At 62.8% G+C, this 25737-nt stretch overlaps 2 protein-coding genes across 2 annotated transcripts in view; both read right to left on the bottom strand.

Moving 5' to 3' along the window:
• Positions 1-617: 617 nt before the first annotated feature.
• Positions 618-6963, bottom strand: BARHL1 (BarH like homeobox 1). The gene is made up of 3 exons (XM_008249068.5): positions 6356-6963; positions 2475-2697; positions 618-1043 (listed from the first exon to the last, which is right to left on the bottom strand). Exons 1-3 carry the CDS (start codon positions 6819-6821, stop codon positions 749-751), a joined length of 984 nt encoding a protein of 327 aa, XP_008247290.3. The 5' UTR covers positions 6822-6963; the 3' UTR covers positions 618-748.
• Positions 6964-13097: 6134 nt separating this feature from the next.
• Positions 13098-25737, bottom strand: part of CFAP77 (cilia and flagella associated protein 77) — a 139013-nt gene continuing 126373 nt past the window's right edge. Inside the window, exon 6 of the mRNA XM_070058346.2 lies at positions 13098-16106. Within this exon, the coding sequence (XP_069914447.1) occupies positions 15984-16106 (123 nt within the window). The 3' untranslated portion in view covers positions 13098-15983. The remainder of the gene's footprint in view (positions 16107-25737) is intronic.

The following is a 25737-nucleotide window of genomic DNA, read 5'->3' as shown; positions in this document are numbered from 1 at the left end:
CTGAGGCCAGGGAAAGGGGCCCTTGTTCCAGAGGCCCGCGGAGTGGGTGCAGTCGGGGCCCGCACGCCCTCACCACACCAAAGCGAAGAGGGGCCCCGCAACGGGTTCCGGGGGAGGGAGACGCCGCGGAGGGGTGGGCGGCGGCCTGAGCGCAGACAGGCGCCTGGTGATTTGTAAGAAGTTTATTTCGACATTTAAAAAAAAGAGCCCGGGAGGCCTGGCTGACCCCGGGAGCGGGCGGAGGTGGGGCCGGGTCGGGGTGGGAGGGTGAGCCCCCCAACCCCTGCCCGCCCCGCCCGGGACGGGGAGGACACGGCACGGACACTGTTCACGGACACAGCCACGGGCTCGTGGGTCACGAATAAATAACTTCATATACACTTTGCACACGGTATGTACAGCGCGGCCGCCGGCGAGGGCGCGAGAGGCGCGGGGTCCCCGCACCTCTCCGCTCCCGGGTGGTCTCCAGCTGGAGCTTGGAAGGCGGGCTGGGAGAGGGCAAAGCGCGGGGGTCACCCCTGCCCGCTCCGGGGAGGGGAAGGGGCGCTGCGCTGGGGGTGGGCGACAGAGACGCGAGCGGAGGCGGGCGTCCAGGAGGGTTAGGGGGACGCAGTCCGGGGACCAGGCCTCGGCGGACCTGGTATCTGGCCCTCGCGGGGACACCGAGCTGGGGCGCCAGGGAGGGCCTGCGGCCCCCACCCCAAGGGGCGTTGGGCCCCGTGCCGGGGGCGGATGGCGGGCGGGCGCCTCACCGAGGCTGCGCGGCGCGCGGGAGGACGCCGGCCAGCGGGGGCAGCGGCGGGGGCGGCTCGCTGGCGCCCTGGAGTCCGTGGATGAGGATGCGAGGCACCAAAGGTCTCTGGAGGGCGGGCGGCGGCGCGCTGGGGCCGCGGTACAGGTAGAGCGCAGCGCCCGGGTCCAGGTTGGAAACCAGACTCTGCGGGTAGAAATAAGGCGACGGGAACATCCGCTGGAGCGCTGAGTAATTGCCTGCCTCCGCCAGCAGCTCCAACCCGACGGCCGTCTGTCGCTTCCATTTAGTCCTGGGGGCCAAAAGAAACGCGCGCGGCGGGGTCAGGGCCAGGGGTGCCTGAGGAGCCCGCGCCCCGCGGCCCCGTCGGCCCCAGCCAGCCGTGCGTATATCGCCGGCGCCAGGCTGCGTCCACACGCCTCCCGGCGCGTCCTCTCCTTTCACCTCCTGCCCGGCCTGCCTGGCTCGCACCCCCACTGTACAGGCCTGGAGCTCGGGTTCCGATTCTATCAAGAGCAGCAGCGAGCCCGGGGTTCGAAACTAGGCCCTGCGACCACGGAGCTCCGCCCCGAACCTGCCACCAGGATCAGGGTCACGAAGTTGCAGGTGGGCCCTGGGAGCTGCACGCCGTCCCGGGACCCCGCGTGTGTCTCCAGGGGAGACCCCGTGAGACAGGACCACCCTGGAGAGGTGGCAGGATGGGAAGGAGTGCTGGGTTCCCCCGGCAACACACAAACATACACAAGCTACCACGGAGTCCCCGGGCCACCGCGGGGGCCTGTGCTGAGGCACGGGGTGCATCCCCCCACCCTACGCTGCCTCCCTGCCACTCTCCACACTGCGATCCAAGGCCTGTGTGGTCAGAGTCGGGAGACCACAGGCTGGCGGGAACCCCTGGGCTCACCCGGCAGGTGAAGCTGGACGGGCCAGCCTGGGTCCCACCGAGGTGGGCTCAGCTACCCCAACCCCGTGTTGTCTCTCCCTGAATTATTCATCATCATCATAATTGTGTAATTACTGTAACGGGCCTTAATTATTGATGCCTGGAGCAGTAATCGGTATTTATTATTAATGGGGCTGTGTGTTCCCGGCTTGTTTATGGAAAGCGCCGGTCCTGCCTCGGCCGAGCGTGCAAATGACCACAGGCGTGAGCGCCTCACTCTGTGGGTTGCGTGTGTGGATGCTGCACTTATGGAAGTGTTCCATGGGACATTAGGAGCCAGGTCCACGACCAGCACCCCAGCACCAGTTTCCATGTCACTCTGTCCCCAGGAGGAGCCAGGCTGGGGGAGATCCCTCCTCGGGTTTCGTGATTCAAAGGCGCAGCGAGGCACCACCAGCCCAGTGTGGAAAGCTCAGAGGCAGCCACAGTGGCCACCTGCACCAGACTGGGCTTCCCTGGTCCCAAGGGCCAACTGGTCCTCTTGTCCCGTGGCCTGGGGCTTCTGCTGGGAGAGCTCAGAGGCCCGGAGGCCCTGGGTGCCGCTGGGGTGGGACAGGGCGTGGGCCTCTGCTGGCCCATGTGTTTGTCCTCCTGTCCCAGCTGAATGGACACTGTCTTTTCACACTGAAACTTTGGGCAAAGCCTCTGTCCTCCACTCAGTTTCCTGGTCTCACCGAATGGAAGGGGTTGGTGCCAGTCTGCAGTCCAGGGCCCCCTCCGGGAGCTGTGGGGAAAGGACCTTTCCCTCCCTCCCTCCCGCTGCCCGGCAGCGGGGCTCACCTGCGGTTCTGGTACCAGGTCTTGACCTGTGTGTCGGTGAGGTTGAGCGAGGCGGCGAGCTCCATGCGGTCCTGCACGCTCAGGTACTTCTGCCGCTCGAAGCTGCGTTCCAGCTGCGCCAGCTGATGGTCGGTGAAGGCGGTGCGCGCCTTGCGCGGCTTCTTCAGGCGCACCGGGGGACTGTCCCGGGAGCTGGAGATCTCGCGGTCGCCCTCCTCCTTCACTGCGGAGACAACGGCGCGTCAGGGCCCGGCCTCGCCGCTCGCTGGCCGCTGGCTTCCGGAGAAGCGCGGCTCCGAGCGCCAGCGCCGTGGCCCCGCAGCATCTGAGCGCGCGGGGCCGCTCGGAACCGCGACCTCCGCCGGCCCACCCTCCAGGCGCAGGGCGTGAGCCCTGATGGGCGGCGGAGGAAGTGCCGGAGGCCCAGCGCTGCTGGCAGCTCTGGGGAAAGAACCCGAACCCGGAGAAAACTTGACCCGCTTCCCCCCGCCCCCTCCAAGCGCTGCGCGCCGGGGAGGGACCGTCGGAGGCGCCGTGCGGGAAGCGGCCCCTACCCGCCGGGGGGGCAGGGAACCCTGCGAGGAGACCCAGGGTTTCTGTCGGGGTGGGCTCGGCTTCTCCAGCCACATCCCTAAGGGGAAGGCAGGGCGCTGAGGCCCCGAGTTTGGGGGGGCAAAACCTGCTCGCGCGCTGTGTCCTGCAGAACCAGCACCCGCACCCACCCGCGCCTGCCCCTTTGTGCATGGGAATCTACAGTGATGGTTTTCTGTGACTTAAACCTGCTGCCTGCGAACCGCCGGGTGGGCGCCGCGCACCGGGAGAAATACCGCGCCTCTGGGGCGCTTGGCCGTGGGCGTGCGCCCTGCGGGGCTCCGGGTTTCGTTGTGGTCGCATTGCCCACCGTGGCTCCTGGCAGTCGTGGCTACAGCCCACGCCGGGTCCCTGCGCCTGAGGTCTGAGGATGGACTGGATGGGGGGTAGTTTATTTTTTGGTCCACTTCAGTTGGGGGTTGACTACAGCGAAAGTGCACGCTCTTTCGTTCTTCGCTGCACGGAACAAACCAATGCTCTCCCTTCATCTCCTACAGCGAATACGCAACCCGGTGGACCCAACTCTCCGAAATGGGCCGTGTGGGCTGCGGCTTTCTCCCACCCTGCCCCCTTTCTTTCCTCTTTATTTTCTTGTATGGTGAGTTTCATTGTGCCTGGCATTTGCGGTGACAGGGTTCAGCTGAGTGCGAGTTGATTTCTCTCTGTAGGAAACAATAATCCGGTTAATTGAGCCACTGGGGAGCGAGACTTTTCAACCGGAAAGGCGGCTTTGTGGCAGGGAGGGCAGCCGGCACCGGGAGCGTGGAGAGCGGAGGGCGAACTCTTCCTCCCGCCGCCTCTGGTCGGTGCGCCGGGCTCCCCTCCTCGTCCGGGCAGGAGAGGATGGCGGAACCAGCGCTCTTGTCTGTGCAAGCCAGTAAGGTTTAAACAGGTTTGAGGACGCAATGATCCAAACTTCAAACCTGAACCAGCTAGGACGGCTAGTAAGGACCATCTCCCATTGCTCAGGGCTAAGGACTGAGGTGCAGGTGGGGGACAGGGGGTGAGTGTGTGGTGTCGAAACAGTGGGTCGGCTACCGGGGTTTTTCTCCAGCGTGTCCCCAGCACTTCCTGGAGTGGGCTCTGCTTCAGCCTCCAGGATGGGCTCAGCCCAGGGGGGCCTCGACTTCCCGACTTCCCGCACTCTGGTCTGGAGGCTCCATTGCACTGTCCTACAGCTCCAGGGCTTCCCCCCTGGAAAGCCACTGGTGGGCTCCCTGCATCGACCTTGACTCCAGCGCCTGAGCCGCCGACCACCCGCATCAAAGCTGCTTGCAGCTCCTTTCCCTCCGGTGCGTGAGGGGCCTCCTCCCACCCGCCACGGCCCTTCTTAAGAGAAATGACTCAGCGTGGAAGGCAAGGGCCTCAAGTGCCCACCGCGGTCTGGCTCAGTGCGTCTGCCCAGGCCAGGCTTCCCAACTGGGGATCTGAAGAAGCCACTGGGGACGCAGCCTCGGCGGATGGGCCTCCTCCTTTTCCTTCTCTCCGGCAGTGCCTGGTGTTGGGGACGGGAGAGTGGACTTCCAGTCCCGTCCGCCAAGCCTATTTCAGGGATGTGTGGACATCTCCCTGATCAGATTATCACCAGGGAATTGATATTCCAATAAGCTTAAACCGCTCCTCCAAATCCTACCTGCGGGCAAAGTGTTTCAGCACCCGTACATACCAGACGTTGCCACGCGAGGCTGGGGAGTCCTGCCCTTGCACGGGCTCTGACTATAGCGGGGACGTTATTGTGGTGGTTGCAAATTGCAAATAGTAAAGCATGATGTTCGCAATATAGATTTGATACATATATATATCAATATATATGCGCCGCTCCCCCTACTGCCACCTCCTCCCTGTATACACACACACATACCCCTGTCTCTCTCTGGAGCAAGTTTTGGCCCTTGGATTAGGCCACGGAGCAGGAACACTGAACCCACACCCTGAACCTGTGGGTTGCTGAACCCACACCCTGCTAGATCTCTTCCTGGGGGGCTCCAACTCAGTCTGGATATTTTCTAAGCTGGGCGGGGGCCCAACCAGGCTGAAGGAGTCTCAGCCATTTTCTCGGAGGAAGTGGAGAGAAACTGGGATGTGGCATGGGGCCGGCCCCACCTGGACTTCGGCTTGAAGTCCGAGCAATACCCACAAACGAATTCTTGGTCTGCAGGAGAGCAGGTGAGTCTTGCTAAAATTTTCATGGAGTCTTGGTGCAGGTGCAGGGCCCCTCCCCGAGACAATGAAGAAGTTGCTTTTATAGGGAGGCATTTTTGTCTCAGGAAAAACATCCCCAAAATTAATTATGCCACCGAAGCAGCAAGGGACAGCCTTCGAGTTTTCTGCTGGATGGGGCACAGATCTCTCCCCCGAGCCCTGGCACTCCGCGCTTCTCACGCTGCCTCTTGCGTTCTTCCTAGAAGGCACTTGGTGCTTCTGGCCCCAACAAGAGCTAACATCGAGGCTGGGACTAGGGGACAATTCCTCTTCTGCTTCCCTCCCTGTCTTCCCCCTTTCCCCGTAGTTCCTAGGACGGAGTGAAGAGTGCACAAGGCCTGCTCTGTGAATATGAAGTAGCCGGGCACCCAGTCTACCATCGGGAAAGCGGAGATGGTTCCTCAGGAGTCCCTGGGGCTTGCGCACAGCCTGGTTTTAGTGGCTTCCTGGCAATTTCAAATTGACTTCAGTGAGAACCTCCGGGTAGGTACCGGGTCCTTCCCTGCTAATCTGCTCCCCGACAGCTGCCTGGCTGCAGCTCTATTTTGAAGTCAGTCTTTCTTTCACTAAAGACACTGGGCCGATGGAGGGAAAGCCGGCCACGCTTCCCGTCTGGAAATTCAGATTAAAGCATGCACAGTTCTCACAGTCCTCAAGGCTCCAGCTGGAATTCTTCCTACAGGCATTGGCTCTTGCCGAGGGCCTTTGGGCCATTCCAGTGCTTTCACAAGGTCTTTTCCCAGAGACCCACCGGCCTGGAAGGAGCCCCACTCCTGCTCCCCAGCACTGCCAGGCGAGTGTCCGTACCAGCAGAAGTTTAGAAAGTTCGCTCTGTGCATTTGAGGAGCCTCTCCCCAGCACACTGGACCCTCCCCAGCCCCCACACCCCCCGCTGGGCTCTTTGTTGCTCAAAGGGCACAGCCGCGGGGCTGGCTGAATGGTTCGCACCAAACCGGCCGCTCAGCCTGGGCCCTGGGAGCACTCCGAGGTGGGCATGTGCAGGTTCCCGCATGCGTGTGCTCAAGTTTTAAATGCCGGTTTTACAAACGTAGCGCTCCCGCCAGGTTTTCACCTCCCGTTTTTCTTACCTTTATATTCAGAGTCTGACGAAGCGTTGCTGCCACTTTTGTCCAGCTTGTCTCTGAAGTCCTCCCCGGCCTTGCCCGCAAGGCGTCCTCCGGGCTCAGGGGCTGCTGGCTGCCCGCTGCTGGAGTAGGGTGCACAGGCCGCGAGTGGTTTGCAATCAGCGAGAATGTCCCGGATCAGAAAGGAGGAGGTGACGGTGCGCGACTGGGCTGGGGCGGAGAGCTGCCCGGGCTGCAGGTGGGAGTCCAAACCTGGGCCCGGTGCCCCGCCTGCCCGCGGGGTGCCCGTCTCCAGACAGTCCCGTCCCGGTGAGGCTGGGGAGGAGCAGTCGCTGCTGCTCTCGGAGCGCGGACTCAGCTCCAGGGGTGAGCGGCAGTCCCCGAGCAAGGGGTCCCCCTTGGGAAGGGCGGGGCTGCCCGCACGGTGGGAGAGGATGGAGTCGATCCCAAAGCCATTGGAGCCTTCCATAGCCAAGCTGCGACCTGTCCTGCCCAGCAGCTCCCCACCCACCCCCAGCCCCAGCCGCCGCTGCCCCTGCCCCTAGCTGCGGGCTGGCATGGGGAAGGCGGGCAGGGAGCCTGAGGGCACCTTGGACGAAGTTCAGCCTTGGGGGAGCCCGGGAGCTCTGGGCCAATCTCCTCTGCGCATTAGATCCGAAAGGGCTCAGCGCGTCTTCTGCAGCACCGCGCCGAGCCGCCGAGCCGAGGGGGGGTGGTGGGAGTGTCAGGGAGGAAGGGGAGGGAGGGCGCGCCAAGTTGGGGAGCGCCAAGGAGAAGGACGGGCCTGAGGGCCCCTTTGGCACGGACGCAACGCGAGGACGTTGGAATCTAAATAAAGAACGGCTTTAAAAAAAAAATCCAAACCCCCACGCTTTCTCCGGGCAAGCGGTGGCGGAGGGCGGCGGGGTCAGCGCGGAGGAGAGCAGCGGGCCCGGGCCGCGCTACCGGCCCGGCGGCGTCAGCACCGCGGAGAGCGGCGGCGGCGGCCCGCGGCTCATGACGGCTGCACCTGCCCGGGGTCCTCTGCGCCGTCGCCGCCGCCGCCCGCGCGCCGAGGCCGTCAGCACCGCGGACAGCGCCTCTCCGCCCTCCGCGCGCGCCGTCGCCTCCCCCCCTTCCTTTAAAAAAATGAACTTGTGTCACTTTTACTTTGGGGCTGGGTGGGTTTTTTTTGTGTGTGTTTTTTTTTTCGTTGTGTTGTATGTGTGTTTTTTTTTAAAGGGGGCTCGCCCACGTGTCCCCGGAGTGGTGCCGCTGATTGGCTCCGGCCGATTTTGGGGGTGATGTCACGGCTTCGCCAGCCGCTGCCCGAGTCCCTTTCCGTGTGATTAAAACAGACACTGAATTAATTACGGCGCAGACCCGACTGTGGGCCAGCGCTTCGGTGTCGTTAGGTGGACGACGAGGTCCTCAGTGAGGGTGGGCGGCTCGCAGGGGTGCCCGGCCCCGGCCCACCGCTGTGCAATCCGCTCCTCCACGGTCCGCCCGGGACCCCCGTTCTGCCCCCCTCGTTTTCTGTCTTCTTCCAGCAACAGAAAGGAACCAAACGCCGCGGAGAGGGGCGCGTGCGTGTGTAGTGAGCCCCGTGTCCCAGTGTGTGTGTGTGGGTGGGGGGGAACTGAATGAAGTTTCCCGATTTTCCGAGCGTCTCTCCCGCTGGGTTCTAGACATTTCCTGCCTAGGGCAATTCGCAGCTCTCTGTGGGCCCTGCGGACCTCGCGGAGGCGGGAAGGCCAGGTGGGCGTCCGGGGGAGGGGGCGGGCGTAGACCGTGGGAAGATCGCGCCCCCGGAGTCAGGGCGCCCAGGCAGGCGGCGCAAGGGACAAAGAAAGCAGGGGCCCCGCCTGGCCTCCAGGCCGCGGCCTCCGCGGCGGCGGGCGGAGAGCAGCAGCGTTTGCGCCTCGGGAGCCGGACCGCGCTGGGGTTCTCCAGACGTCCGCGAACAGTTCCGAGTCCAGGCGGGGCCGCCGCGCGCCAGAGCAGGGCCACGGCGTGGTGGATCCCGCTCGCCTCGCCCGCCCCGCCCCGCCACGGGGCCCCAGTCCCACGCCCTTCAGGGTTCGGCCTCCGGGTCCCGGCTCCGGACGGCGGGCGGATCTGAAGCGCGCCCGGGGCCTGGTCCTCTCCGCACAGCCGCGAGGCGAGGATCGAGACCTCGGGCCGTGGAGGGAGCGCAGCCCGTGCGCCTGCGGCGGGAACCCGCGGCCCGAGGCGCCCTTCGCCCGCCGCACGTCCGGAGCCCCGGCCCTCCCAGCCCAGCCCCACGCTCTCCTGCCCCGGCCCTGCGATCCCGGAAAACGACCCCGGCCCCGCATGGGGCGTAGCGTCCGAGCCCGGAGCGGAATCGTGAGGCGCCCGCTTCCCCCTAAATCCCAGCCCCGGCCCAGGGCAGCCTCGTGAGGCCGGGCGGAACGGAAAACTTTCTCCTCCCTCGGGAGAGGTCAGCGGTGGCCTCAAGCCCGACTCCCCGCGCGCTCCCCCTGCGCCCGCCGGCAGATTGGAGGCGGCCTCGCCGCCGGCCGGGCTGGGGGCGAGCGCGGGCGGCTCCCCGGGGACGGCGGGCCGGCCTCGGCTGCAAGCTGTCGGAGAGGCGGGAGGGCTGGGGCCCCGGCCCCGGCTCACAGACCGCTGCAGTGGGCGCCTCCCGCGGCGGAGCGCGCCGGCCGGCACTCACACCGGGTTGGTGGGTGGAGAGGGGCCATAAATCACCAGGAGAGGGAAGGGGGCTGCCCGGGCCCTGTTCCCGCCAGCGTCCGGCTTGGGCTCCTGCTCCCGGCGCCTCGGGAGCCTCCAGACTCTTCCGCAGCGCCCACGCCCGGGACCCGAAGCACCGAGACCCCCTCCCCCGGGGCTTGTTTGCCGTGGTGACGGCCCCTGAGCCGGGGTCCTGGGACCCCGCCAGGCCCCAAGAGCGCTCTGGCTGAGGCTCAGACGCTCCCCCGGTTTCTGAGACCTGGGCTGGAGTCGGATCCCGGACCGAGCGAAGGCGCAGCCTCCCGGGGCCCTGAGAGTGGAGACCGGTGGGAGAGGACCCCGAGGGGACGGCCATGGAAGGCTCCAGGCTGAGGAGGACTGGGGGCCCCGACTTCTCGCAGCTGCAGCCGTCTCTGCGGGCTCCTGGAGCCCAGGGATACTTAACGGGCGTGGGCACCACGCGACTGGCCCTGAATCACCGCCATCTATTATAAGACGCAAGGATTTAGCCCCTCTCCCCAGCTGGGCTTCCTCCCTGCCCAGGGACTCCCAGCTCCACCCAGGGCCCCCTCCTCTCGCTTTTCTTCACCACCTGAGCTCGGCCTTGGCTCGTGTGCACTCCCCTGGGCTCTTGTGTAGCCGGAAAGTGGCCCAGGAACTGACCCTTTTACTAAGCACACGGGAGATCCTGCCTGTCCCTCACCCGTTGGAAAAGAAGCCCGGTTGGACTCTGAGGTGTGAACCAGCCCCCATCCCCTCCCCGCCCGCGGTAAGGTCTCTAACTTCCCTGAGCCCCCACCAGACAGCCAGGGACAGACCACCCTCCCCAGCCCTCCTCCCCCAAGGCCTCCTCCCCCAGGGCCTGGCAGGGGGGCTTGGTTGGGGCCTTAGAGGAAGGAAAGGGAAGGATTGTGACCAGGGCCAGGCTCCCAGGGCCACTAGTCTTAACCAGGACCCAGAACTGTTGTGCCAGGGTCCAAGTCCCCGTCCTGGGCCCCAGCGCCCTCCCACTCCCAGCTTCCTCCTTCCTCTCTTGCTTCAAATTCAAATTCCAGTCCTGCCCACCCCTCCCTTAGTGGACGGGGCACTCTATCAAGTCCCTGGAGATGGGACGGGATGGGGGTGGGGGGCAGGGGTGGGCATTCCCTTCAGAGCACTGTGGTGAGGGGCAGGGGCGGGAGGGGCCAGGCATGCTAGCCGGTGGGGCCACATCCCCCTCCGCCGGGGGCTGGTGGCTCAGGCTGGGCTTTGGGCTGAGGGTGGACCCGGAGCCTGGGCCTCAGCCCCACCTCCCTCCCTCCCCGCCCAGCCCCGCCCAACTGCAGGAGCGGTTGCTGCCGGCCCGGTGCTCCCAGCAGTTCCAGGCTGGCCCTGGTTCGTCCCTGCTCTCACGCAGCACTGCTAGTTAAGTTCTGAAGGACTGGATCAAGGCGCAGCACCACGGCGCTGGATTGCTAAGGACGCGGATTTCAGGACTGGGTTAGAATCCTGACCGTGGAGCCTAGGGCTCGGCTCAGACCCTGGAGTCTCTCAAGTTTTTATCTGGAATGTGGGAATTCTTTATCTGTTGTGAATTGTTAAGTTTTGATTAAAAAAAATCGATATTAAAACATGGCTTTTCGGGATCCGGAGTCTCTTGGCCGTGCCTTCAGTTTTGGGCCTTGGGCCAGCACCTCACCCTCATCGGGACTCGGATGTTTTAAGTCCATCACTGCCCCATGCACTGTTTGTTTCCGTCGCTAAGACGGTGACGGTGCCGCTTTGCGTGGCTTTGGGGAGCAAGCCCTGCCAACAGCGGCTGCAGCTGCTTTCTGCGGTCTGGGGCCCCTCTCCCACGGGGTCCCCAGCCCCACCTTCGCCCAGGCCCCCCTTCCAAAACTGCAGCATGGCGGTGGTGGAGCGGGGCGGCGGCTGCTGCTGGTGCACGCCAGACCTGGGTGCCAGCAGGTCCCTGCTCCGCAGCAGATGTGCTGGGCACGGAGGTGGGCAGTCCGTGGGCCTCAAGGTCACACTGTTGTCAGCCTGTGTGTCTGTGTCGCCCAGAGCTCCAGGGAAGTCCTAAGAGAGCAAATTCTTCCGTCTCTCCCTCCTCCTCCTCCTCCTCCCCCTTCCCTCCTTCTAAGTGCGCGCAGTCTGCTGCTGGCACAGAACGCAGTGCACGAGCCTTGGAGAGTCTCCCAGAGCAGATCCATCCAGGGACGGGCTCCCAGAATGCCGTGGTGTCCGTCCGTCCACCTGAATCTCCTTCTTTTGTCAATTCAAGCTGTGAACCGACCTGCATTCGGTCCTAGGAATCTGTATTTAAAAACCATCACATTAAAAAAAAATTCCCTTAATGGTGATTGCAAGCATCAGAGAGTTTCCCAGGCGAAAAGAAAGATAGCACAAGGCACATCTGGGGATAAATGCAAGGGGAGGCACCCAGCTGGACGCCTAGACCTGCCTAGCCCCAGTGCAGGGGCGCTGTGTCGCGGCCAGCACCACCTCCACTGCCCCCGCCGCGGGATGCGGCTCCTCTGGGGCCCTGGGTGCGCTCTGTCTGAGCCTGCACTAGGTGGGGCATCAGGGTGGGGAACCAGGAAGCCAAAGCCTCTCTGCCTGGGTCCAGGGCTCTCTCCTTGGGAGCTGGGATTGGCTGTGTGGCCTGCGGGCCGTGCTAGGGGCCCCTGCCAGGCAGGGAGCGCAGATGGCCATTGGCTCGTGGCTGCCATCTCGGATAGAAATTCTCACAGCAGTCCTACTCCAGAACCCCTTCTCCTTTCTTCCGGCCAAGAAAATGATTAATCGTCTGGTGATATGAGAGAGCGAGAGAGGGAGGGGGTGTGTGTCGGGGGGTGGGGTAGGACCCAGTTTAAAAATCTGGAACTAGACTACGGTGGGTGGGGGTGGCATGGAAGGGGAGCAGGACCTGCTGCTGCTGCCCCCCAAATTCCTCGTCTTCTCCTGGTGGTTCTAGATGGTTCCTCAAGGCCATTGTGTCTCAATGCGTGCTTTTGCCAAAGGCTCCATCTCCGTGCTCCTGCACCGCAGAATTCCACCTGCAACCCAACCCACCAAGTGCCCGTCGCGTGGCACTGTCCCCCCACCTGAGAGGACTTCACAGACTGCCAAGCAGAGCAGAGGAGGGTGGGGGCCAGCTGCTCCTACACTGCTCTGTCTGGCTAGTGGGGTGTTGCAAGAAAGCCACCCGGAGGGGAAAATGCTCCCGGATGCCAGCCAGTGGGAGTGTTCACCAAAACAGGCACAAGATGGTCCTTCCAACGACGCCCGTCCCTACGTGGTGCTTGCGTGATTAGGAGACAGGAGTGGAAAGCCAAGCTCTCCCCATTCCTACCCATCTTGTATCGAGCAGTTTGCGGCCGGCTGGGGTGAAGTGGGACAGGCACTGGACGAGCGGCGGGTGGGGTAGTTTATTGGCCTCGTATCGAGGGCCACAGGCTCTGTTGGGCATCTCTTGTCCAGTCTCTTGTCCAGCTGAGACGTTGGGGGACGTGCCAGGGGCTGGGACTTTGGAGGGCTCTGTCCTGGGTTACGAAGGGTAAGCTATTGATGGTCCCCAGCCAGGATCAGTCCAGGGAAGACCAGGGATTGGCCACGTGACAGGAGACCCCAGGAGGCGGACTCAGGCGGGAAGTGGCCTGGGGCTTTGTGTGGGTTTGAATCTTGAAGGAGTTGGGGGGAGCCCGGAGGGAGGTGCTGCAATCCTCTGCCGCCGACGACTCTGCTCACCAGCGGGTGGCGCTGTTGGACAAGGAGCCGAGGGGCTCTGCGGCCAGCGTGGCACGGACCTGGGACACCAGGGGTAGGAGCACCCGCGAGAGCAGGCTGGGAGCTGCTCCCAGGGCTCTGGTCACAGCCCAGCAAGTCCCAGGGTGCAGGCAGGGCGTGCTTGGGTAAACAAAAGGTTTCCTGGAGTTTTTCTGGCTGAGCCGGTCACTCCGCTGGGTCCAGGGCTGGTTGCAGGCAAGAGGCCTGCCCCACCTGTTGGTGGGCGGAGCTCAATGCTGGGTCCCCCCCCCCCCCCCCCAGGAAACTCTTTGGCTTCCCGATGTGCCCCTGTCCTCTCTCCATAGCAGATTTCACAGCAAAGAAGTGAATTTCGTTCCAAGTCTGTCCACCTGCTGGGGTATCGCCAAGCTCCCGCTGGGTTTAAATAGCAGGAAGAAGGCACTTCCCTGTGCCTAAAAGTGCCAGGCCCCGTGCTGACCACAGCATCCACTCTAAAGGCAGGTGCCAGCTGCGGCTTGGGGCTCAGCCTGGGAAGTGCCGGCCCCTGCACCCACACGGGAGACCTGGAGGAAGCTCCCAGCTGCTGGCTTCCGAGCCCTAGCCATTTGGGGAGTGAACCAGCAGACAGAAGACCTTGCTCTGTCTCTCCTCTCTCTCTGTAACTCTTTCAAAATAAAGACAAAAATCTAAAAAGAAAAAAGAGAAGAAACCCCTAGGCAGAGCCGGGCTCCCTTCTCCCAAGCCTTCTCCCAAGCCCACCCCCTGCACTTTGCTGCTGCTCCTGTGGCCCGAGGGGCTTGGCCAAAGTGAAAGAGGAGACCTGGTCCCCTCTGGTTCTGGTGCCGGGAGGTGCATGGGTGGGGTGGGATTTCTGGAGGCCCTGCAGAGCCTGGTTCCTGAAGGCGGTACTTGGGGAGTTGGCTTCCAATCAGGAAGCCTGCTCAGGTCTGCGACTTGGTGCGGGCCAGCCTCCTGGGTGCGGCGGGGGTGGCCTGGGGGATGCAGTGGGAGTCACAGAAGCCACTCCCCAGATGTCACTGAGCACCTAGGAGGGGACTGCAGAGTTGTGGGAAAATGGAATTAAGGTGAGTTTATTTGGGTGCGGAAATTTTGAAATTCGTGCATAGCTTTTCACGGCCCACATTTCCCGCGGACATTGGGAAGACCCCTCTCCTGTGCTGACCCCCGGGATCGGGGCCCTGGGATCTCAGATCCCCGAACCAGGGCGGCTTCCCTGAGAAGCAAAGACGTGAACAAACTCTGACAGGGTTCAAGAGTTGTGTAGAGTAAAGCAGGTTGGTGGGAACTCAACTGGGGCTATCTTTAAAAATAAAAAAATGTAAACAAATTTATTTATTTTATCTGAAAGGCAGAGTTACAGAGAGGAAGAGACAGAGAGAGATCTTGCACCCACAGGTTCACACCATAAATGGCTGCAATGGCTGGAGTTGGGCTGGTCCAAAACCGGGAGCCAGGAGCTTCTTCTGGGTCTTCCACGTGGGTGCAGGGGCCCAAGGACTTGGGCCATCTTCTACTGCTTTTCCAGGCCATAGCAGGGAGCTGGATCAGAAGCGGAGCAGCCAGGACTTGAACCGGTGCCCATATGGGATGGCGGCACTGCAGGCGGCAGCTTTACCTGCTACGCCACAGCACCGGCCCCTAAATAATTTTTTTAAGGTTTATTTTAGTCCGGCGCCGCGGCTCACTAGGCTAATCCTCCGCCTTGCGGCGCCGGCACACCGGGTTCTAGTCCCGGTCGGGGTGCCGGATTCTGTCCCGGTTGCCCCTCTTCCAGGCCAGCTCTCTGCTGTGGCCCGGGAGTGCAGTGGAGGATGGCCCAGGTGCTTGGGCCCTGCACCCCATGGGAGACCAGGAGAAGCACCTGGCTCCTGCCATCGGATCAGCACGGTGCGCCGGCCGCGGCGGCCATTGGAGGGTGAACAAACGGCAAAAAGGAAGACCTTTCTCTCTGTCTCTCTCTTTCACTGTCCACTCTGCCTGTCAAAAAATAAAAAAATTAAAAAAAGATTTATTTTATTTATTTTCAAGGCAGAGTTACAGAGTGGGGGGCAGGGGGCAGAGAGAGAGAGAGAGGCCTTCCATCAGCTGGCTCACTCCAATGCCCACAGTGATCAGGCTGGGCGGGGACTGGAGACTCATTCCAGGACTCCCCTGTGGGTGAGCCCCAGGTATGCACGGAGGAAGCTGGAGCCAAGCACTGAAGCCAGGTACTGCAGTGCGGGGTGCAGGCATGCTAACCGCTAGGCTAAAAGGCCACCCCCAGAGCTAGGATCACAGTGACAAGGAGGAGGCCCAGGTGTGGTAGGCAGAGGGAGGCCCAAGTGCAAAGCATCAGGCAGGGGTGAGTGGCGAGAGGGTAGTGAGGGAGGCGCAGGGGCAGGGAGGGAGGGTGCTGGCTCCCTCTGCTGCAGAGCTGAGAGTCCTAGGGCCACTCTGTGGGGAGTGGGCTTTGAGGGCATGAGGATGGTGGTCAGAGAGATGTCACGGGGGTGGAGGTGGACAGACTGGCCTGTGCATGGGTTAGGAGTGGACAGTGGAGCAGATAGAGCAAGGAGGGTTTGGCTTTGGCACCTGGGCACCGTCTCACTCCAGACAGAGCTTGGTGGGAAAGAAATCCAGGAGTGAGCTGGCCGTGCAGGGTAGAGACAGCGGCCGCGGTGGACAGGTCAGGCGGGCAATGGGTGTCCAGAGTCCCAGGGACAGCTCCAGGCTGAGCATCAACATTTGGGGGAGGGGCGGAGGGTCTGCTCCAGTTTCCTAGTTTCCAAGGAAAGACATCAGAGGGGGCTGCCAAACAGCATTTTTAATGTAAAATAGTGAGGAAGGCAGCAAGAAGAGGGCCTGGGGTTAGACTGCCAGGGGAGGGCGCTCTCCTCCCCAAGTCCAGGACTCCTGAGTGACAGGGCCCAGCGCAGGAGGTGGGGCAGGCCCTGCCGTGGGGGCACCCCCCACAATGGAGCTCTAGCTTGCAGGGGGTGGCCTGGGGCTGGGGTAACCTTAGGGTTGTTAACCTAAGATGGGGCAGAGTCTCTCACCGGAAACAGCTAAGCTGAGACCAGGATGGAGGCCCAGGCAGCGGCGGAAGCTGCAGGAAGGGGGCGGGGCAGGGGTGGGGTGGGGGTGGAGGCAGTGCAGGAGGCGAGAGCTGCGGTGTCCTGTGCTAGTTCCTGCGTTGTCCGGAGGCGACTCAGGGGTGGGTGTAGTTGCCCATCCGCAGGGTCCCCTGGCGCACGGCACACTCCTCCCGGTGCGCTGTGAGCGCTCTCTGGCGATCGGCCTCCGTGGGGAAGGTATCCAGACGGGGGCCCACCTGCGGACAGAGGGAAGAGCCGGTGGGTGAGGCCGGGCCGCGTGCTCCCTCTCCCCACCACGTCACGCGGAGACGCAGCTGCAAGGGGGAAACGCAGGAGCAGGTGCAGGTGTGAGAGCCTGCCGGGGGCGGCCCCGAACAGCACCTGGACCGGAGCTCAGGGAGCCATTGCCTGGCCCTTGTGAGGGAGACAGACCCCGGGAGGGGGAGCACCCAGCCTGCCCCTCCCTCGGGACGCATGGAGGTGAAAGCTCCCTGCCTCCGGTGCCGGCTGCGTCCTGCACGTCTAAGGGAACGCATGAGGCTGTGCAGCGCAGCCTCGTGGGACGGGATCTGTGAGGATGACCCGAGGGAGGCCAGGGTCTCAGCCAGGAGCAGGCGGAGAGGCCGTGGGCTCCCTTGCCAAGCTATGCACTGATTTGTCCGTTCATTCAGTCTCGTGTGTGTGCAGCCCATATGCTGGGAGCACAGCCGTGCGTCTTGCGTGGGGTCAATGGAGCTTTGCACCTGCTAGTTCCTGGTGACTGACAGAGGGGCGGGGCTGGAATCCAGGTGGGGAAGACACTGTGGGGAGGCTTCCTGGGCAGAGGGGGTGTGGTGGTCCTACCAGCCTTGGTGGAGGCGGGGCTATGGTTTCAATGTCAAATGACCCCAAAAGTTCCCAGCTTTCAAGGCTGGGTTCAGGGTGGTGCCTTCAGGAGGCAGGGGCTCAAGGGAGGGTGTCCTGAAGTCACGAAGTCTCCTTGGGGACTCCGCCTCCACATCCTACCCTCGCCTGAGGATGCCCGGCCAGAGCCTTGGCCAACGCCCTGAGCTCAGGGTCCCCTGTCCTTGGTCAGGGGCTCGTATCTGGGATTTCGCTCAGGGGGCAGGCTCCTCCAGGCTTCGCAGGGGAACCCAGGGCTCTGGGGTCCCCGGACAGCCCCAAGCTCTGGGCAGGAGTCCAGGCTTGGGTGGCGCTGCCCAGGGGTGGTTAGCTGAGCCCTGGGGCCTGAGACAAGGAACTGAGAGGGTTCACGTGGGGAGTGGGGGGGCTGGAGCGTGGCGCAGCGGGGGAGACCCAGGCCCAGAGCAGCAGCTGGCTCAGGGCTGACTCCCAGGGGAAACGGTGGCGGGGACACTCGGGCTCTAAGTTCTGGGTTCTTCCTGGAACTTCTACTGAGGCCCAATGACATGAGAAGGAGGCAGGGGCGGCGGGAGCTTGTGAGAGACCAGCGGGGAGAAGCAGGTGGAGAGGGGACCCAGCTGTGCCAAGGGTGCCCATGTTCTTGCTCCGAGGGGACAGGTCCCCAGCTAGCCCAGCGCTCACGAGTCCCCTGGGGAGCTCGGGGACCCTTGGGAAGTCCCTTCAAGAACCCCATTACCCCATTTCCTGGAGCTTCCTGGCATCAGCCCCAGCCTCGGGTTTGGGCTGTGGGGGTGCATCTAGGAATTGTCTGGGGCTCTGCTGACCCCAGCAGGGGTCTGCTCCCAATCCCAAAGCTGCCAGTCATGCAGGCAGAGGCCCAGACAGCAACCAGAAGCCCAGGTGGGCACCAGGGCTGAGCACCTCGCACTTGGATCAACCGTGAGTTTGCTCCCGGCTCAATCTTCAGTTTCAGAAAAACCCCCGAGTGGGTTATGGAGAAGAGAGAAGCCCCCGCACCATGTGCCGGGGAAAACAGCCTGCAACGGAGCCGTCCCACTGCTGTGGTTCAGCGGCTGAAGTTGCTGCTTGCGACGCCTGCATTCCACATGGGAAACGGCCAATCCCTGCCTGCTCCACTTCCCATCCAGCTCCTGCTAATGCCCCTGGGAGAGCAGTGGAAGATGCTCCGAGTATGCGGGTCCCTGTCACCCATGTGGGAGACCCGGATGGAGTTCCTGGCTCCTGGCTTCAGCCTGGCCCAGCCCTAACCATCGTGGACATTGGAGAAATGAATTCCTGGATGGAAGATCCCTCTCTGTCTCTCCCTCTCTCCGTCACGCTGCCTTTCATGTGAAGAAAATAAATAATACATATTTATATTTTTAAAAAAGGTAGACAGTGGGGCTGGCGCCGTGGCTCACTTGGTTAATCCTCTGCCTGCGGTGCCGGCATCCTATATGGGCGCTGGGTTCTAGTCCCGGCTGCTCCTCTTCCAGGCCAGCTCTCTGCTGTGGCTCGGGAAGGCAGTGGAGGATGGCCCAAGTGCTTGGGCCCTGCACCCCATGGGAGACCAGGAGGAAGCACCTGGCTCCTGGCTTCAGATCGGGGCAGTGTGCCGGCCGTAGCAGCCATTTGGGGGAGAACCAACGGAAGAAAGACCTTTCTCTCTGTCTCTCTCTCTCTCTCACTGTCTAACACTATCTGTCAAAGGAAAAAAAAAAAAGGTAGACAGGAATAAAAGGCTTGATTTTCCTGACACCTGCAGTTCCCAGAGGTGGCTGGAGACGCCCAGTGGGGCTGGCACTCAGCGCCATCCTCTCTCCGTCCAGGCAGCTGCCACTCTGAGGTCTCCGGGTCTGGGGGCATTCAGACTGGCAACAGTGCTGTCCCTGGTGCCCAGCCGCCAACCTGCTTTGCTTGGTCTTGTCTCTTAGAACACGGCGTCTTACTCATGCATGTTTTCCAGACTTGTAGTCATTTATATGCAATTTCACAAGATGCTTAACATTGTTACAATAGCTTTCCATGTTGCTACAATGTCACTGTCAAATTTTGTAAAATTTTGAATTCTTTTTAGATTTGAGAGAGAGAGAGGGCTCCCATTTGCTGGTTCACTCTCCAAATACCTGCAACAGCCCAGCTAGGGGTGGGAGCCAAGAGCTGGGAACGCAACCCAGGTCCCCCATGTGGGTGGCGGGAACCCAGTTCCTCAGTCATCACTGCGGCCTCCCAGGGTGTGGGTGAGCAGGAAGCTAAGTCGGGAGTGGAGCAGGGACTGGACTCCAGCAACTCTGCCGTGGGGCTGGGAGCACCTTCACTGCTAGGCTCAACACCAGCCCCGTGGAAAAATTCATAGCCTTGTGGGGGTAGACTTGATCTCCGGAAGCGGTATATAGTCTGTGTATACAGCTCCACGCTTCTGGACGCACGCAAACTCCCACGAAACCATCCCCACCATTAAGGTAATAAAACATCCGTCGCCTTCAAAGGCTTCCTTGTGCCCTGTTGGGTTTTTGTTCTGGGCAAGAACGCGGAACATGAGATCCACTCTCTTTCAAACAGTTCAGGAGCGCAATACAGGATGCGCACTGGCAGGCCTGCGCTGCATGGCGGATCTCCAGGGCGGACCGCTGGGCCAAGTGAAACTTGACCCTCACGGAACAGCTGCCCACTTCCTCTGCCTGGGTCCCCGGGCCCCGCCTCTCCCACTCTGCTCCCATGAGTCGCGGTGGGCCCCCGCGCTGGGCTGCCTTGGCCCTGGCACTCGGTGGAACCAGGATATGGCCTCGTCCTCTCCTCTAAACCTGTGAAGGTGACCTTGTTTGGAGGGGGAGGGGGTCTTCGCTGATGTGATCTGGACGTAGAGTCCTGGGCTACTGACAGGTGTGGTTGTGAGAGACGGGGCAGAGAGGAGGATCCTGGCACCCAGGAACGCAGAACCTCTCCCGTGGAGGCTGCAGAGGGTGCATCCCTGCTGAATTCTGGCCCCCAGAACCGCAGACTAAACTCCTATTGTTCTGAGCCACCACGTTTGGGGTTGTGGGTTTGGGCATCCTCAGGACACCCACAGGGAGAGGTGTAGAGGGGCGGCACCACCTCTCTCCCTTCCCTGAGGGGGCACGGAGGAGCTGGGACCCGAGGAGCTGCCCAGCCAGAGCCCGCGTGGATGGCAGAGAGCTTCAAACAGAAATCATCCTCGCCGCAGGCCCCGCTCCCCGGAACCCTCACGGAGGAGGCACGTCCATCTGTCCATGCGTCTAGAAACAAGTGCTGTGCACCTGCCACACGCCAGAGACCACGAACCACATGCGCCTTGGACGTCAGAAATCCACAGTTTCCCCGGGGTGTGGGTACTCCCTCCCTGACCGGACAGTGCACTCTGGCACCTCCCGGTCCCCAGCAGCACTGGGCTCGCGGGAGGCCGTGGGCCGGGGGCAGGACGCACATCGTGTGGCCTCTCCCACTGTGGCGAGCTCGCTTCCACCTGGCAGGGTCTGCTCTCGTCCCTCTCCCCGGGGGCCCTACCCAGGGTCTGGAACTCAAGAAGCTGCAAACAGGTTGGAGGGGGTGAACAAATGAGTGAAAGAGTAAGTGTGCGATGAATTCACCTGGCCCCGGCAGGTTTCTGGGCCGGGTGGGACCTGATTATGGCCTGGAAGGCGGGGCTGAGGGCGGAGCAGAGGCAGGAGGGGCAGGTGCCCCAGGGCTCAGCTGGGCGCCAAGCCCGGACATGGAAACCAAAGTCCAGGGGCCTCTCCTGAGAGCTGCCTCCGGCAAGAATGTCCACCCCAGGGTGAATGGGCCTATTCTGTGGCCCAGAAACCCTTAAGGCCCAAACCAAAAGCCAGTGGTCAGCAGAGAGGACGCTGGGAAGGCCAAGCCGCCAGGTGCGTCATCAGCCCTGTCTCACCAAGCAGCGTTAGCGGGACCTGCACTTTCATCTCACACGCGCCTCTGGGCGTCCTGCGATGGCCGGGCCCCCTGTGTGTCCATTTTACAGACAGGACAGTGGAGGTCGCAGGAGGCTCAGACACTTGTCCTAGGTTTTGTGGGGCCTGAGCTCTTCGTGACCAAGCACCGTGTCCCTTACCAAACGCCCTTGAGCGGCTCAAGGGACAGTCCCCAGCGGCAAGGTCGTGGCTCCCGTCCCACAGGCGAGCTCGGGGCTCCGGCCCAGATGAGCGTGGTCACAATCAGGCCCCGAGCTCCTGTGTGGTCCCGACCCTGGGGGCCCCGGAGTCAACGGGGGAAGAGCTGCCGGACGCGGAGGTCCTCCTGAGATGCTTCTAAATGAAGCCGTCTGCGGTCTGTCTCCGCCTGCAGCTAAGGATGGCAGTGGCTTTGGCAGGAGACAGCTTCGCTGAATGAGGCTGTGAGTGGCGGCAGGGTCAATGCAGGTAAATAAGAAGCGAGTGCCGCCGGCCGCCAGCGGCCCGGGGAGCGGGGCAGTGGCGGGCGCTGGCCCTGTGGCGTGGGCAGCATTGCACGAATGGAAATTGAGTGCAAGATGCCCTGGGGGGTCCGGGAAGCCCGCGCCAGCACGCTGTGCACGCAGCGTTTGATGAGCCGCTGAGGTTGTGGACGGGGCGGGCGGGTCTCTAGGGAGGACCCGGAGCCGGCCAGGGCCAGAGGAACGGAGGGGGATGGTCCAAAGCTCCCCACGTGGGAGGCGCCGGGTGAACCACAGGCAAGGACCGTGAGCCAGTGTGGCCAGGGGACAGCAGGGTGGGCGGGGTGGGGGCGGGGATGAGCAGCCTCTGGAACATAAAAGGGATTTGGCCGGCGCCGCGGCTCACTAGGCTAATCCTCCGCCTTGTGGCGCCGGCACACCGGGTTCTAGTCCCGGTCGGGGCGCTGGATTCTGTCCCGGTTGCCCCTCTTCCAGGCCAGCCCTCTGCTGTGGCCAGGGAGTGCAGTGGAGGATGGCCTAAGTGCTTGGGCCCTGCACCCCATGGGAGACCAGGAGAAGCACCTGGCTCCTGGCTCCTGCCATCGGATCGGCGCGGTGCGCCGGCCGCAGCGCGCCGGCCACGGCGGCCATTGGAGGGTGAACCAATGGCAAAGGAAGACCTTTCTCTCTGTCTCTCTCTCTCACTGTCCACTCTGCCTGTCAAAAAAAAAAAAAAAAAAAAAAAGGGATTTGGACTCGGCGCCCGGGGTCCCCTCTCTGAAACCAGATCAGCATAAAAGATCCCCAGAACGTTGGGGTTAGGGAGAACCTGGGGTCCTCACATCCCACTCTCCCATAACACAGATGGAAAGCCCGTCCACCAGGAAGCCTTTTTCCCCAGCGCCCAGGCTGCCCGGCTGCTGTCTCCACCACCCCTGGGTGGCACCTGTGCTGCTCCTGAGAAACAGAGACAAGGGGAGCAAGCTCCTGTCCACCGGTCCACTCCCCGGATGCCCACGAGGGGCCGGGCTGAGCCAGGGCGGGCAGAAGCTGAGGCCGGGGGAGGGGGAGCACTGTCCTGGTCTCCCAGGTGGGTGCACCAGCAGGAAGCTGGAGTCAGGAGCCGGAGCTGGGGGGACGCGGGCGGCTTAACCTCGAGGCCAAAGCTGCCTGCTCCCTCTGAGCCTCTTTGCTTGCACCGGAGTTGCCTGCTTAGCTAACGCCCTCGGCATCTTTCCTGCCCCCTCACATTGGTGTCTATACAGCACCCAGTAGCCGCCCCCAGCCCCGCCCCACGGCTGGGGGGGACGTTTAGTTTTGCTAGTTCTCTTTTAATCTAACTTCCGCCCGATTTCTTCCTTGATCCGTTAGCTGCGCATCGGAGCGCTTTTCTGGTCTCAGATGATCTTCAGCCGTGGTGCTACTGATTCCTGATTGAATTCATTTGTCCCTGAGGACTGCCCTGCATGGCCCCTGTGGCATGTGTGGGGGTGCGGCTGGGCCTGCTTGCCTGAGGGGACTTTCAATGGGGAGGCCACTGTGAACTGGGCCGGGGGACGAGACGTGGCCATCAGTGAGGGCCCCTGGGCCGGGGGACGAGACGTGGCCGTCACTGAGGGGCCCCGGGCAGGGGACGAGGCGCGGCCATCAGTGCGGGGCCCCAGGCAGGGGACGAGACGTGGCCGTCAGTGAGGGGCCCCGGGCAGGGGACGAGGCGCGGCCATCAGTGAGGGGCCCCGGGCTGGGGGACGAGACGTGGCCGTCAGTGAGGGGCCCCGGGCAGGGGACGAGGCGCGGCCATCAGTGAGGGGCCCCGGGCTGGGGGACGAGACGTGGCCATCAGTGAGGGGCCCCGGGCTGGGGGACGAGGCGCGGCCATCAGTGAGGGGCCCCGGGCCGGGGGATGAGGCGCGGCCATCAGTGAGGGGCCCCGGGCCGGGGGACGAGGCGCGGCCGTCACTGAGGGGCCCCGGGCCGGGGGACGAGACGTGGCCGTCACTGAGGGGCCCCGGGCTGGGGACGAGACGTGGCCGTCAGTGCGGGGCCCTGGGCTGGGGACGAGACGTGGCCGTCACTGAGGGGCCCCGGGCTGGGGACGAGACGTGGCCGTCAGTGCGGGGCCCTGGGCTGGGGACGAGACGTGGCCGTCAGTGCGGGGCCCCAGGCAGGGGACGAGACGTGGCCGTCACTGAGGGGCCCCGGGCCGGGGGACGAGACGTGGCCGTCAGTGAGGGGCCCCGGGCCGGGGGACGAGACGTGGCCGTCACTGAGGGGCCCCGGGCCGGGGGACGAGACGCGGCCGTCACTGAGGGGCCCCGGGCCGGGGGACGAGACGTGGCCGTCAGTGAGGGGCCCCGGGCCGGGGGACGAGACGTGGCCGTCACTGAGGGGCCCCGGGCCGGGGGACGAGACGCGGCCGTCACTGAGGGGCCCCGGGCCGGGGGACGAGACGTGGCCGTCAGTGAGGGGCCCCGGGCGGGGGACGAGACGTGGCCGTCAGTGCGGGGCCCCGGGCGGGGGACGAGACGTGGCCGTCAGTGAGGGGCCCCGGGCGGGGGACGAGACGTGGCTGTGGCCTTCCCCCTTCTGTCCTCTTCACTCCATGGGAATTGGCCCCTGCTCCGCTATGCCCCAGGCACTGAGCTGGCCGCCAGGTCACGGGCAGAACTGGAAAACCTCTGCTATCCAGGGGCTGGCAACTCGTGTGAAACTAAATTACACCATGGACTCCTCTCTTCTGGCGGCACCAGATGAACAGGAGTACCGGATGCTGACAGAGCTGGGGACATAGAGGCTGCAACCTAAACCGGGCGCCAGACGGCGCTCCCCTGGGAAAATGACAAGGAAGCAGACTCAGAGGTGAGGAAGAGGCGGGCAGGGGCCCCGGCAGCACACAGACAGACAGACAGACACGTCACAGGGGAACTCTGAGGCCAACAGGCACAGCAAAAAGTGCCCAAGTCCCAGCTGGTGCCTGCATCCCATATGGGCGCCAGTTCGAGTCCTGACTGCTCCGCTTTGGATCCAGCTCTCTGCTATGGCCTCTATGGCCTGGGAAAGCAGCAGAAGATGGTCCAAGTGCTTGGGTCCCTGCACCCGTGTGGGAGACCTGGATGGAGTTTCTGGCTCCCGGCTTCAGTCTGGCCCAGCTCTGGTGTTGTGGCCATTTGGGGAGGGAACCAGCAGCTGGAAGATTTTTCTGACTCTCCTTCTCTCTCCATAACTCTGCCGTTCAAATAAATAAAATAAATCTTTTAAAAATTATACACACAAAAAAAAATCAGAACGCTCACACTGTACCAGCGAGGGCACTGACTGGAGGGGGGTGTGGCGAGGGCGCCCCAGGAACCACGTGTTGCTCTTGCCTCTGACCAGGCTTCTGCATGGGCCCCACAGAGGGAGCCGAGGCCCAGAGCCCCCGTCAGCTGCAGGAGGCTGCCTGGGGGTCCTGCTTCCAGGGTCTGTGGGGTTCCTGAATCCTTGTTTTGTTTTGTTTGTTTTGCATTGTTTTGTTTGTGGCTGTTCCAATGCACCCTGCCAGGAGAGCCCGCCGGCCCGAGGAATCTTCCTCTGGTCTACATCGCGGGAGGGCACTTCAGAACGTTCCTGGTGCAAGAAAGCAGCTGGAATTGGTGCACGGGAGCTGTCTTTAGGACGTTCAGGAAAAACATGCATCAGGGAAAATCTGCATGGACTTCGAATCGTTTTTGCACCAAAAATTTTTTTAATTCCAATTTACTATAAACTATAAAAATTACTCACTTATTTGTTTTCATTTTGTTTGAAAGGCAGAGACATAGAGTGACAGAGTGAATCCACTGACGCACTCGGCCTGGCCTGGGCCAAGCCTAACCAGGAGCCTGGGACTCCATCCGGGTCTCCCGAGCAGGTGGCGGGGACCCACCTCAGCAGGGAGCTGGAATCAGAACCCAGACCCTGACGTGGAATGCGGGTGCCTGCTGCCGTCCTGTGTCTGAGCTGTACCAAGCGCCCACCCTCTCCACGACCTTCTGAGGTGCACGCACACACCCCAGAAGTTTTAGAAACATCCACTGAGATGCACGTAAGGTGTCTTCAGGGATTGGGGACAACTTCACGTTCCTCAGTAGGGGACGGTGGGAGAGGAATCCATGGGGTAGACACTGGGCCCAGGGTTGAAACGAGGGCTGTACTTCTATCTCCATGAATTTGGAGCCGGCACTGTGGTGTAGCGGGTAAAGCCACCGCCTGCAGTGCCGGCATCCCACACGGCACCAATTCGAGTCCCGGCTGCTCCACTTCCGACCCAGCTCTCTGCTATGGCCTGGGAAAGCAGTGAAGATGCCCCAAGTCCTTGGGCTCCTGCACCCACATGGGAGACCTGGAAGAAGCTCCTGGCTTCGGATTGGCTCAGCTCCAGCCATTGCAGCCAACTGGGGAGTGAACCAGCGGATGGAAGACCCCCCCCCCCCGCCTCTGCCTCTGCTTCTCTGTAACTCTGCCTTTCAAATAAACAAATAAAATATATTTTTTTTAAAATTTTTGACAGGCAGACTGGACAGTGAGAGAGACAGAGAGAAAGGTCTTCCTTTTGCCGTTGGTTCACCCTCCAATGGCCACTGCTACTGGGCCGC

This window comes from Oryctolagus cuniculus, chromosome 1, assembly GCF_051225735.1.
Source record: "Oryctolagus cuniculus isolate XC-2025 breed Fujian yellow rabbit chromosome 1, ASM5122573v1, whole genome shotgun sequence".
NCBI lineage: Eukaryota > Metazoa > Chordata > Mammalia > Lagomorpha > Leporidae > Oryctolagus > Oryctolagus cuniculus.
This window is presented reverse-complemented; position numbering and strand designations above follow the sequence as displayed.

Bases quoted from the DNA above. Each gene is read 5' to 3' on its own strand.
- BARHL1 (XM_008249068.5), bottom strand. From the start codon at position 6,821: ATGGAAGGCTCCAATGGCTTTGGGATCGACTCCATCCTCTCCCACCGT. The intron at 2,698-6,355 runs GTAAGAAAAACG...TTGTCTCCGCAG, and splicing joins GTCAGACTCTGAATATAAAG to TGAAGGAGGAGGGCGACCGC. The intron at 1,044-2,474 runs GTGAGCCCCGCT...TTTGGCCCCCAG, and splicing joins ACCTGGTACCAGAACCGCAG to GACTAAATGGAAGCGACAGA.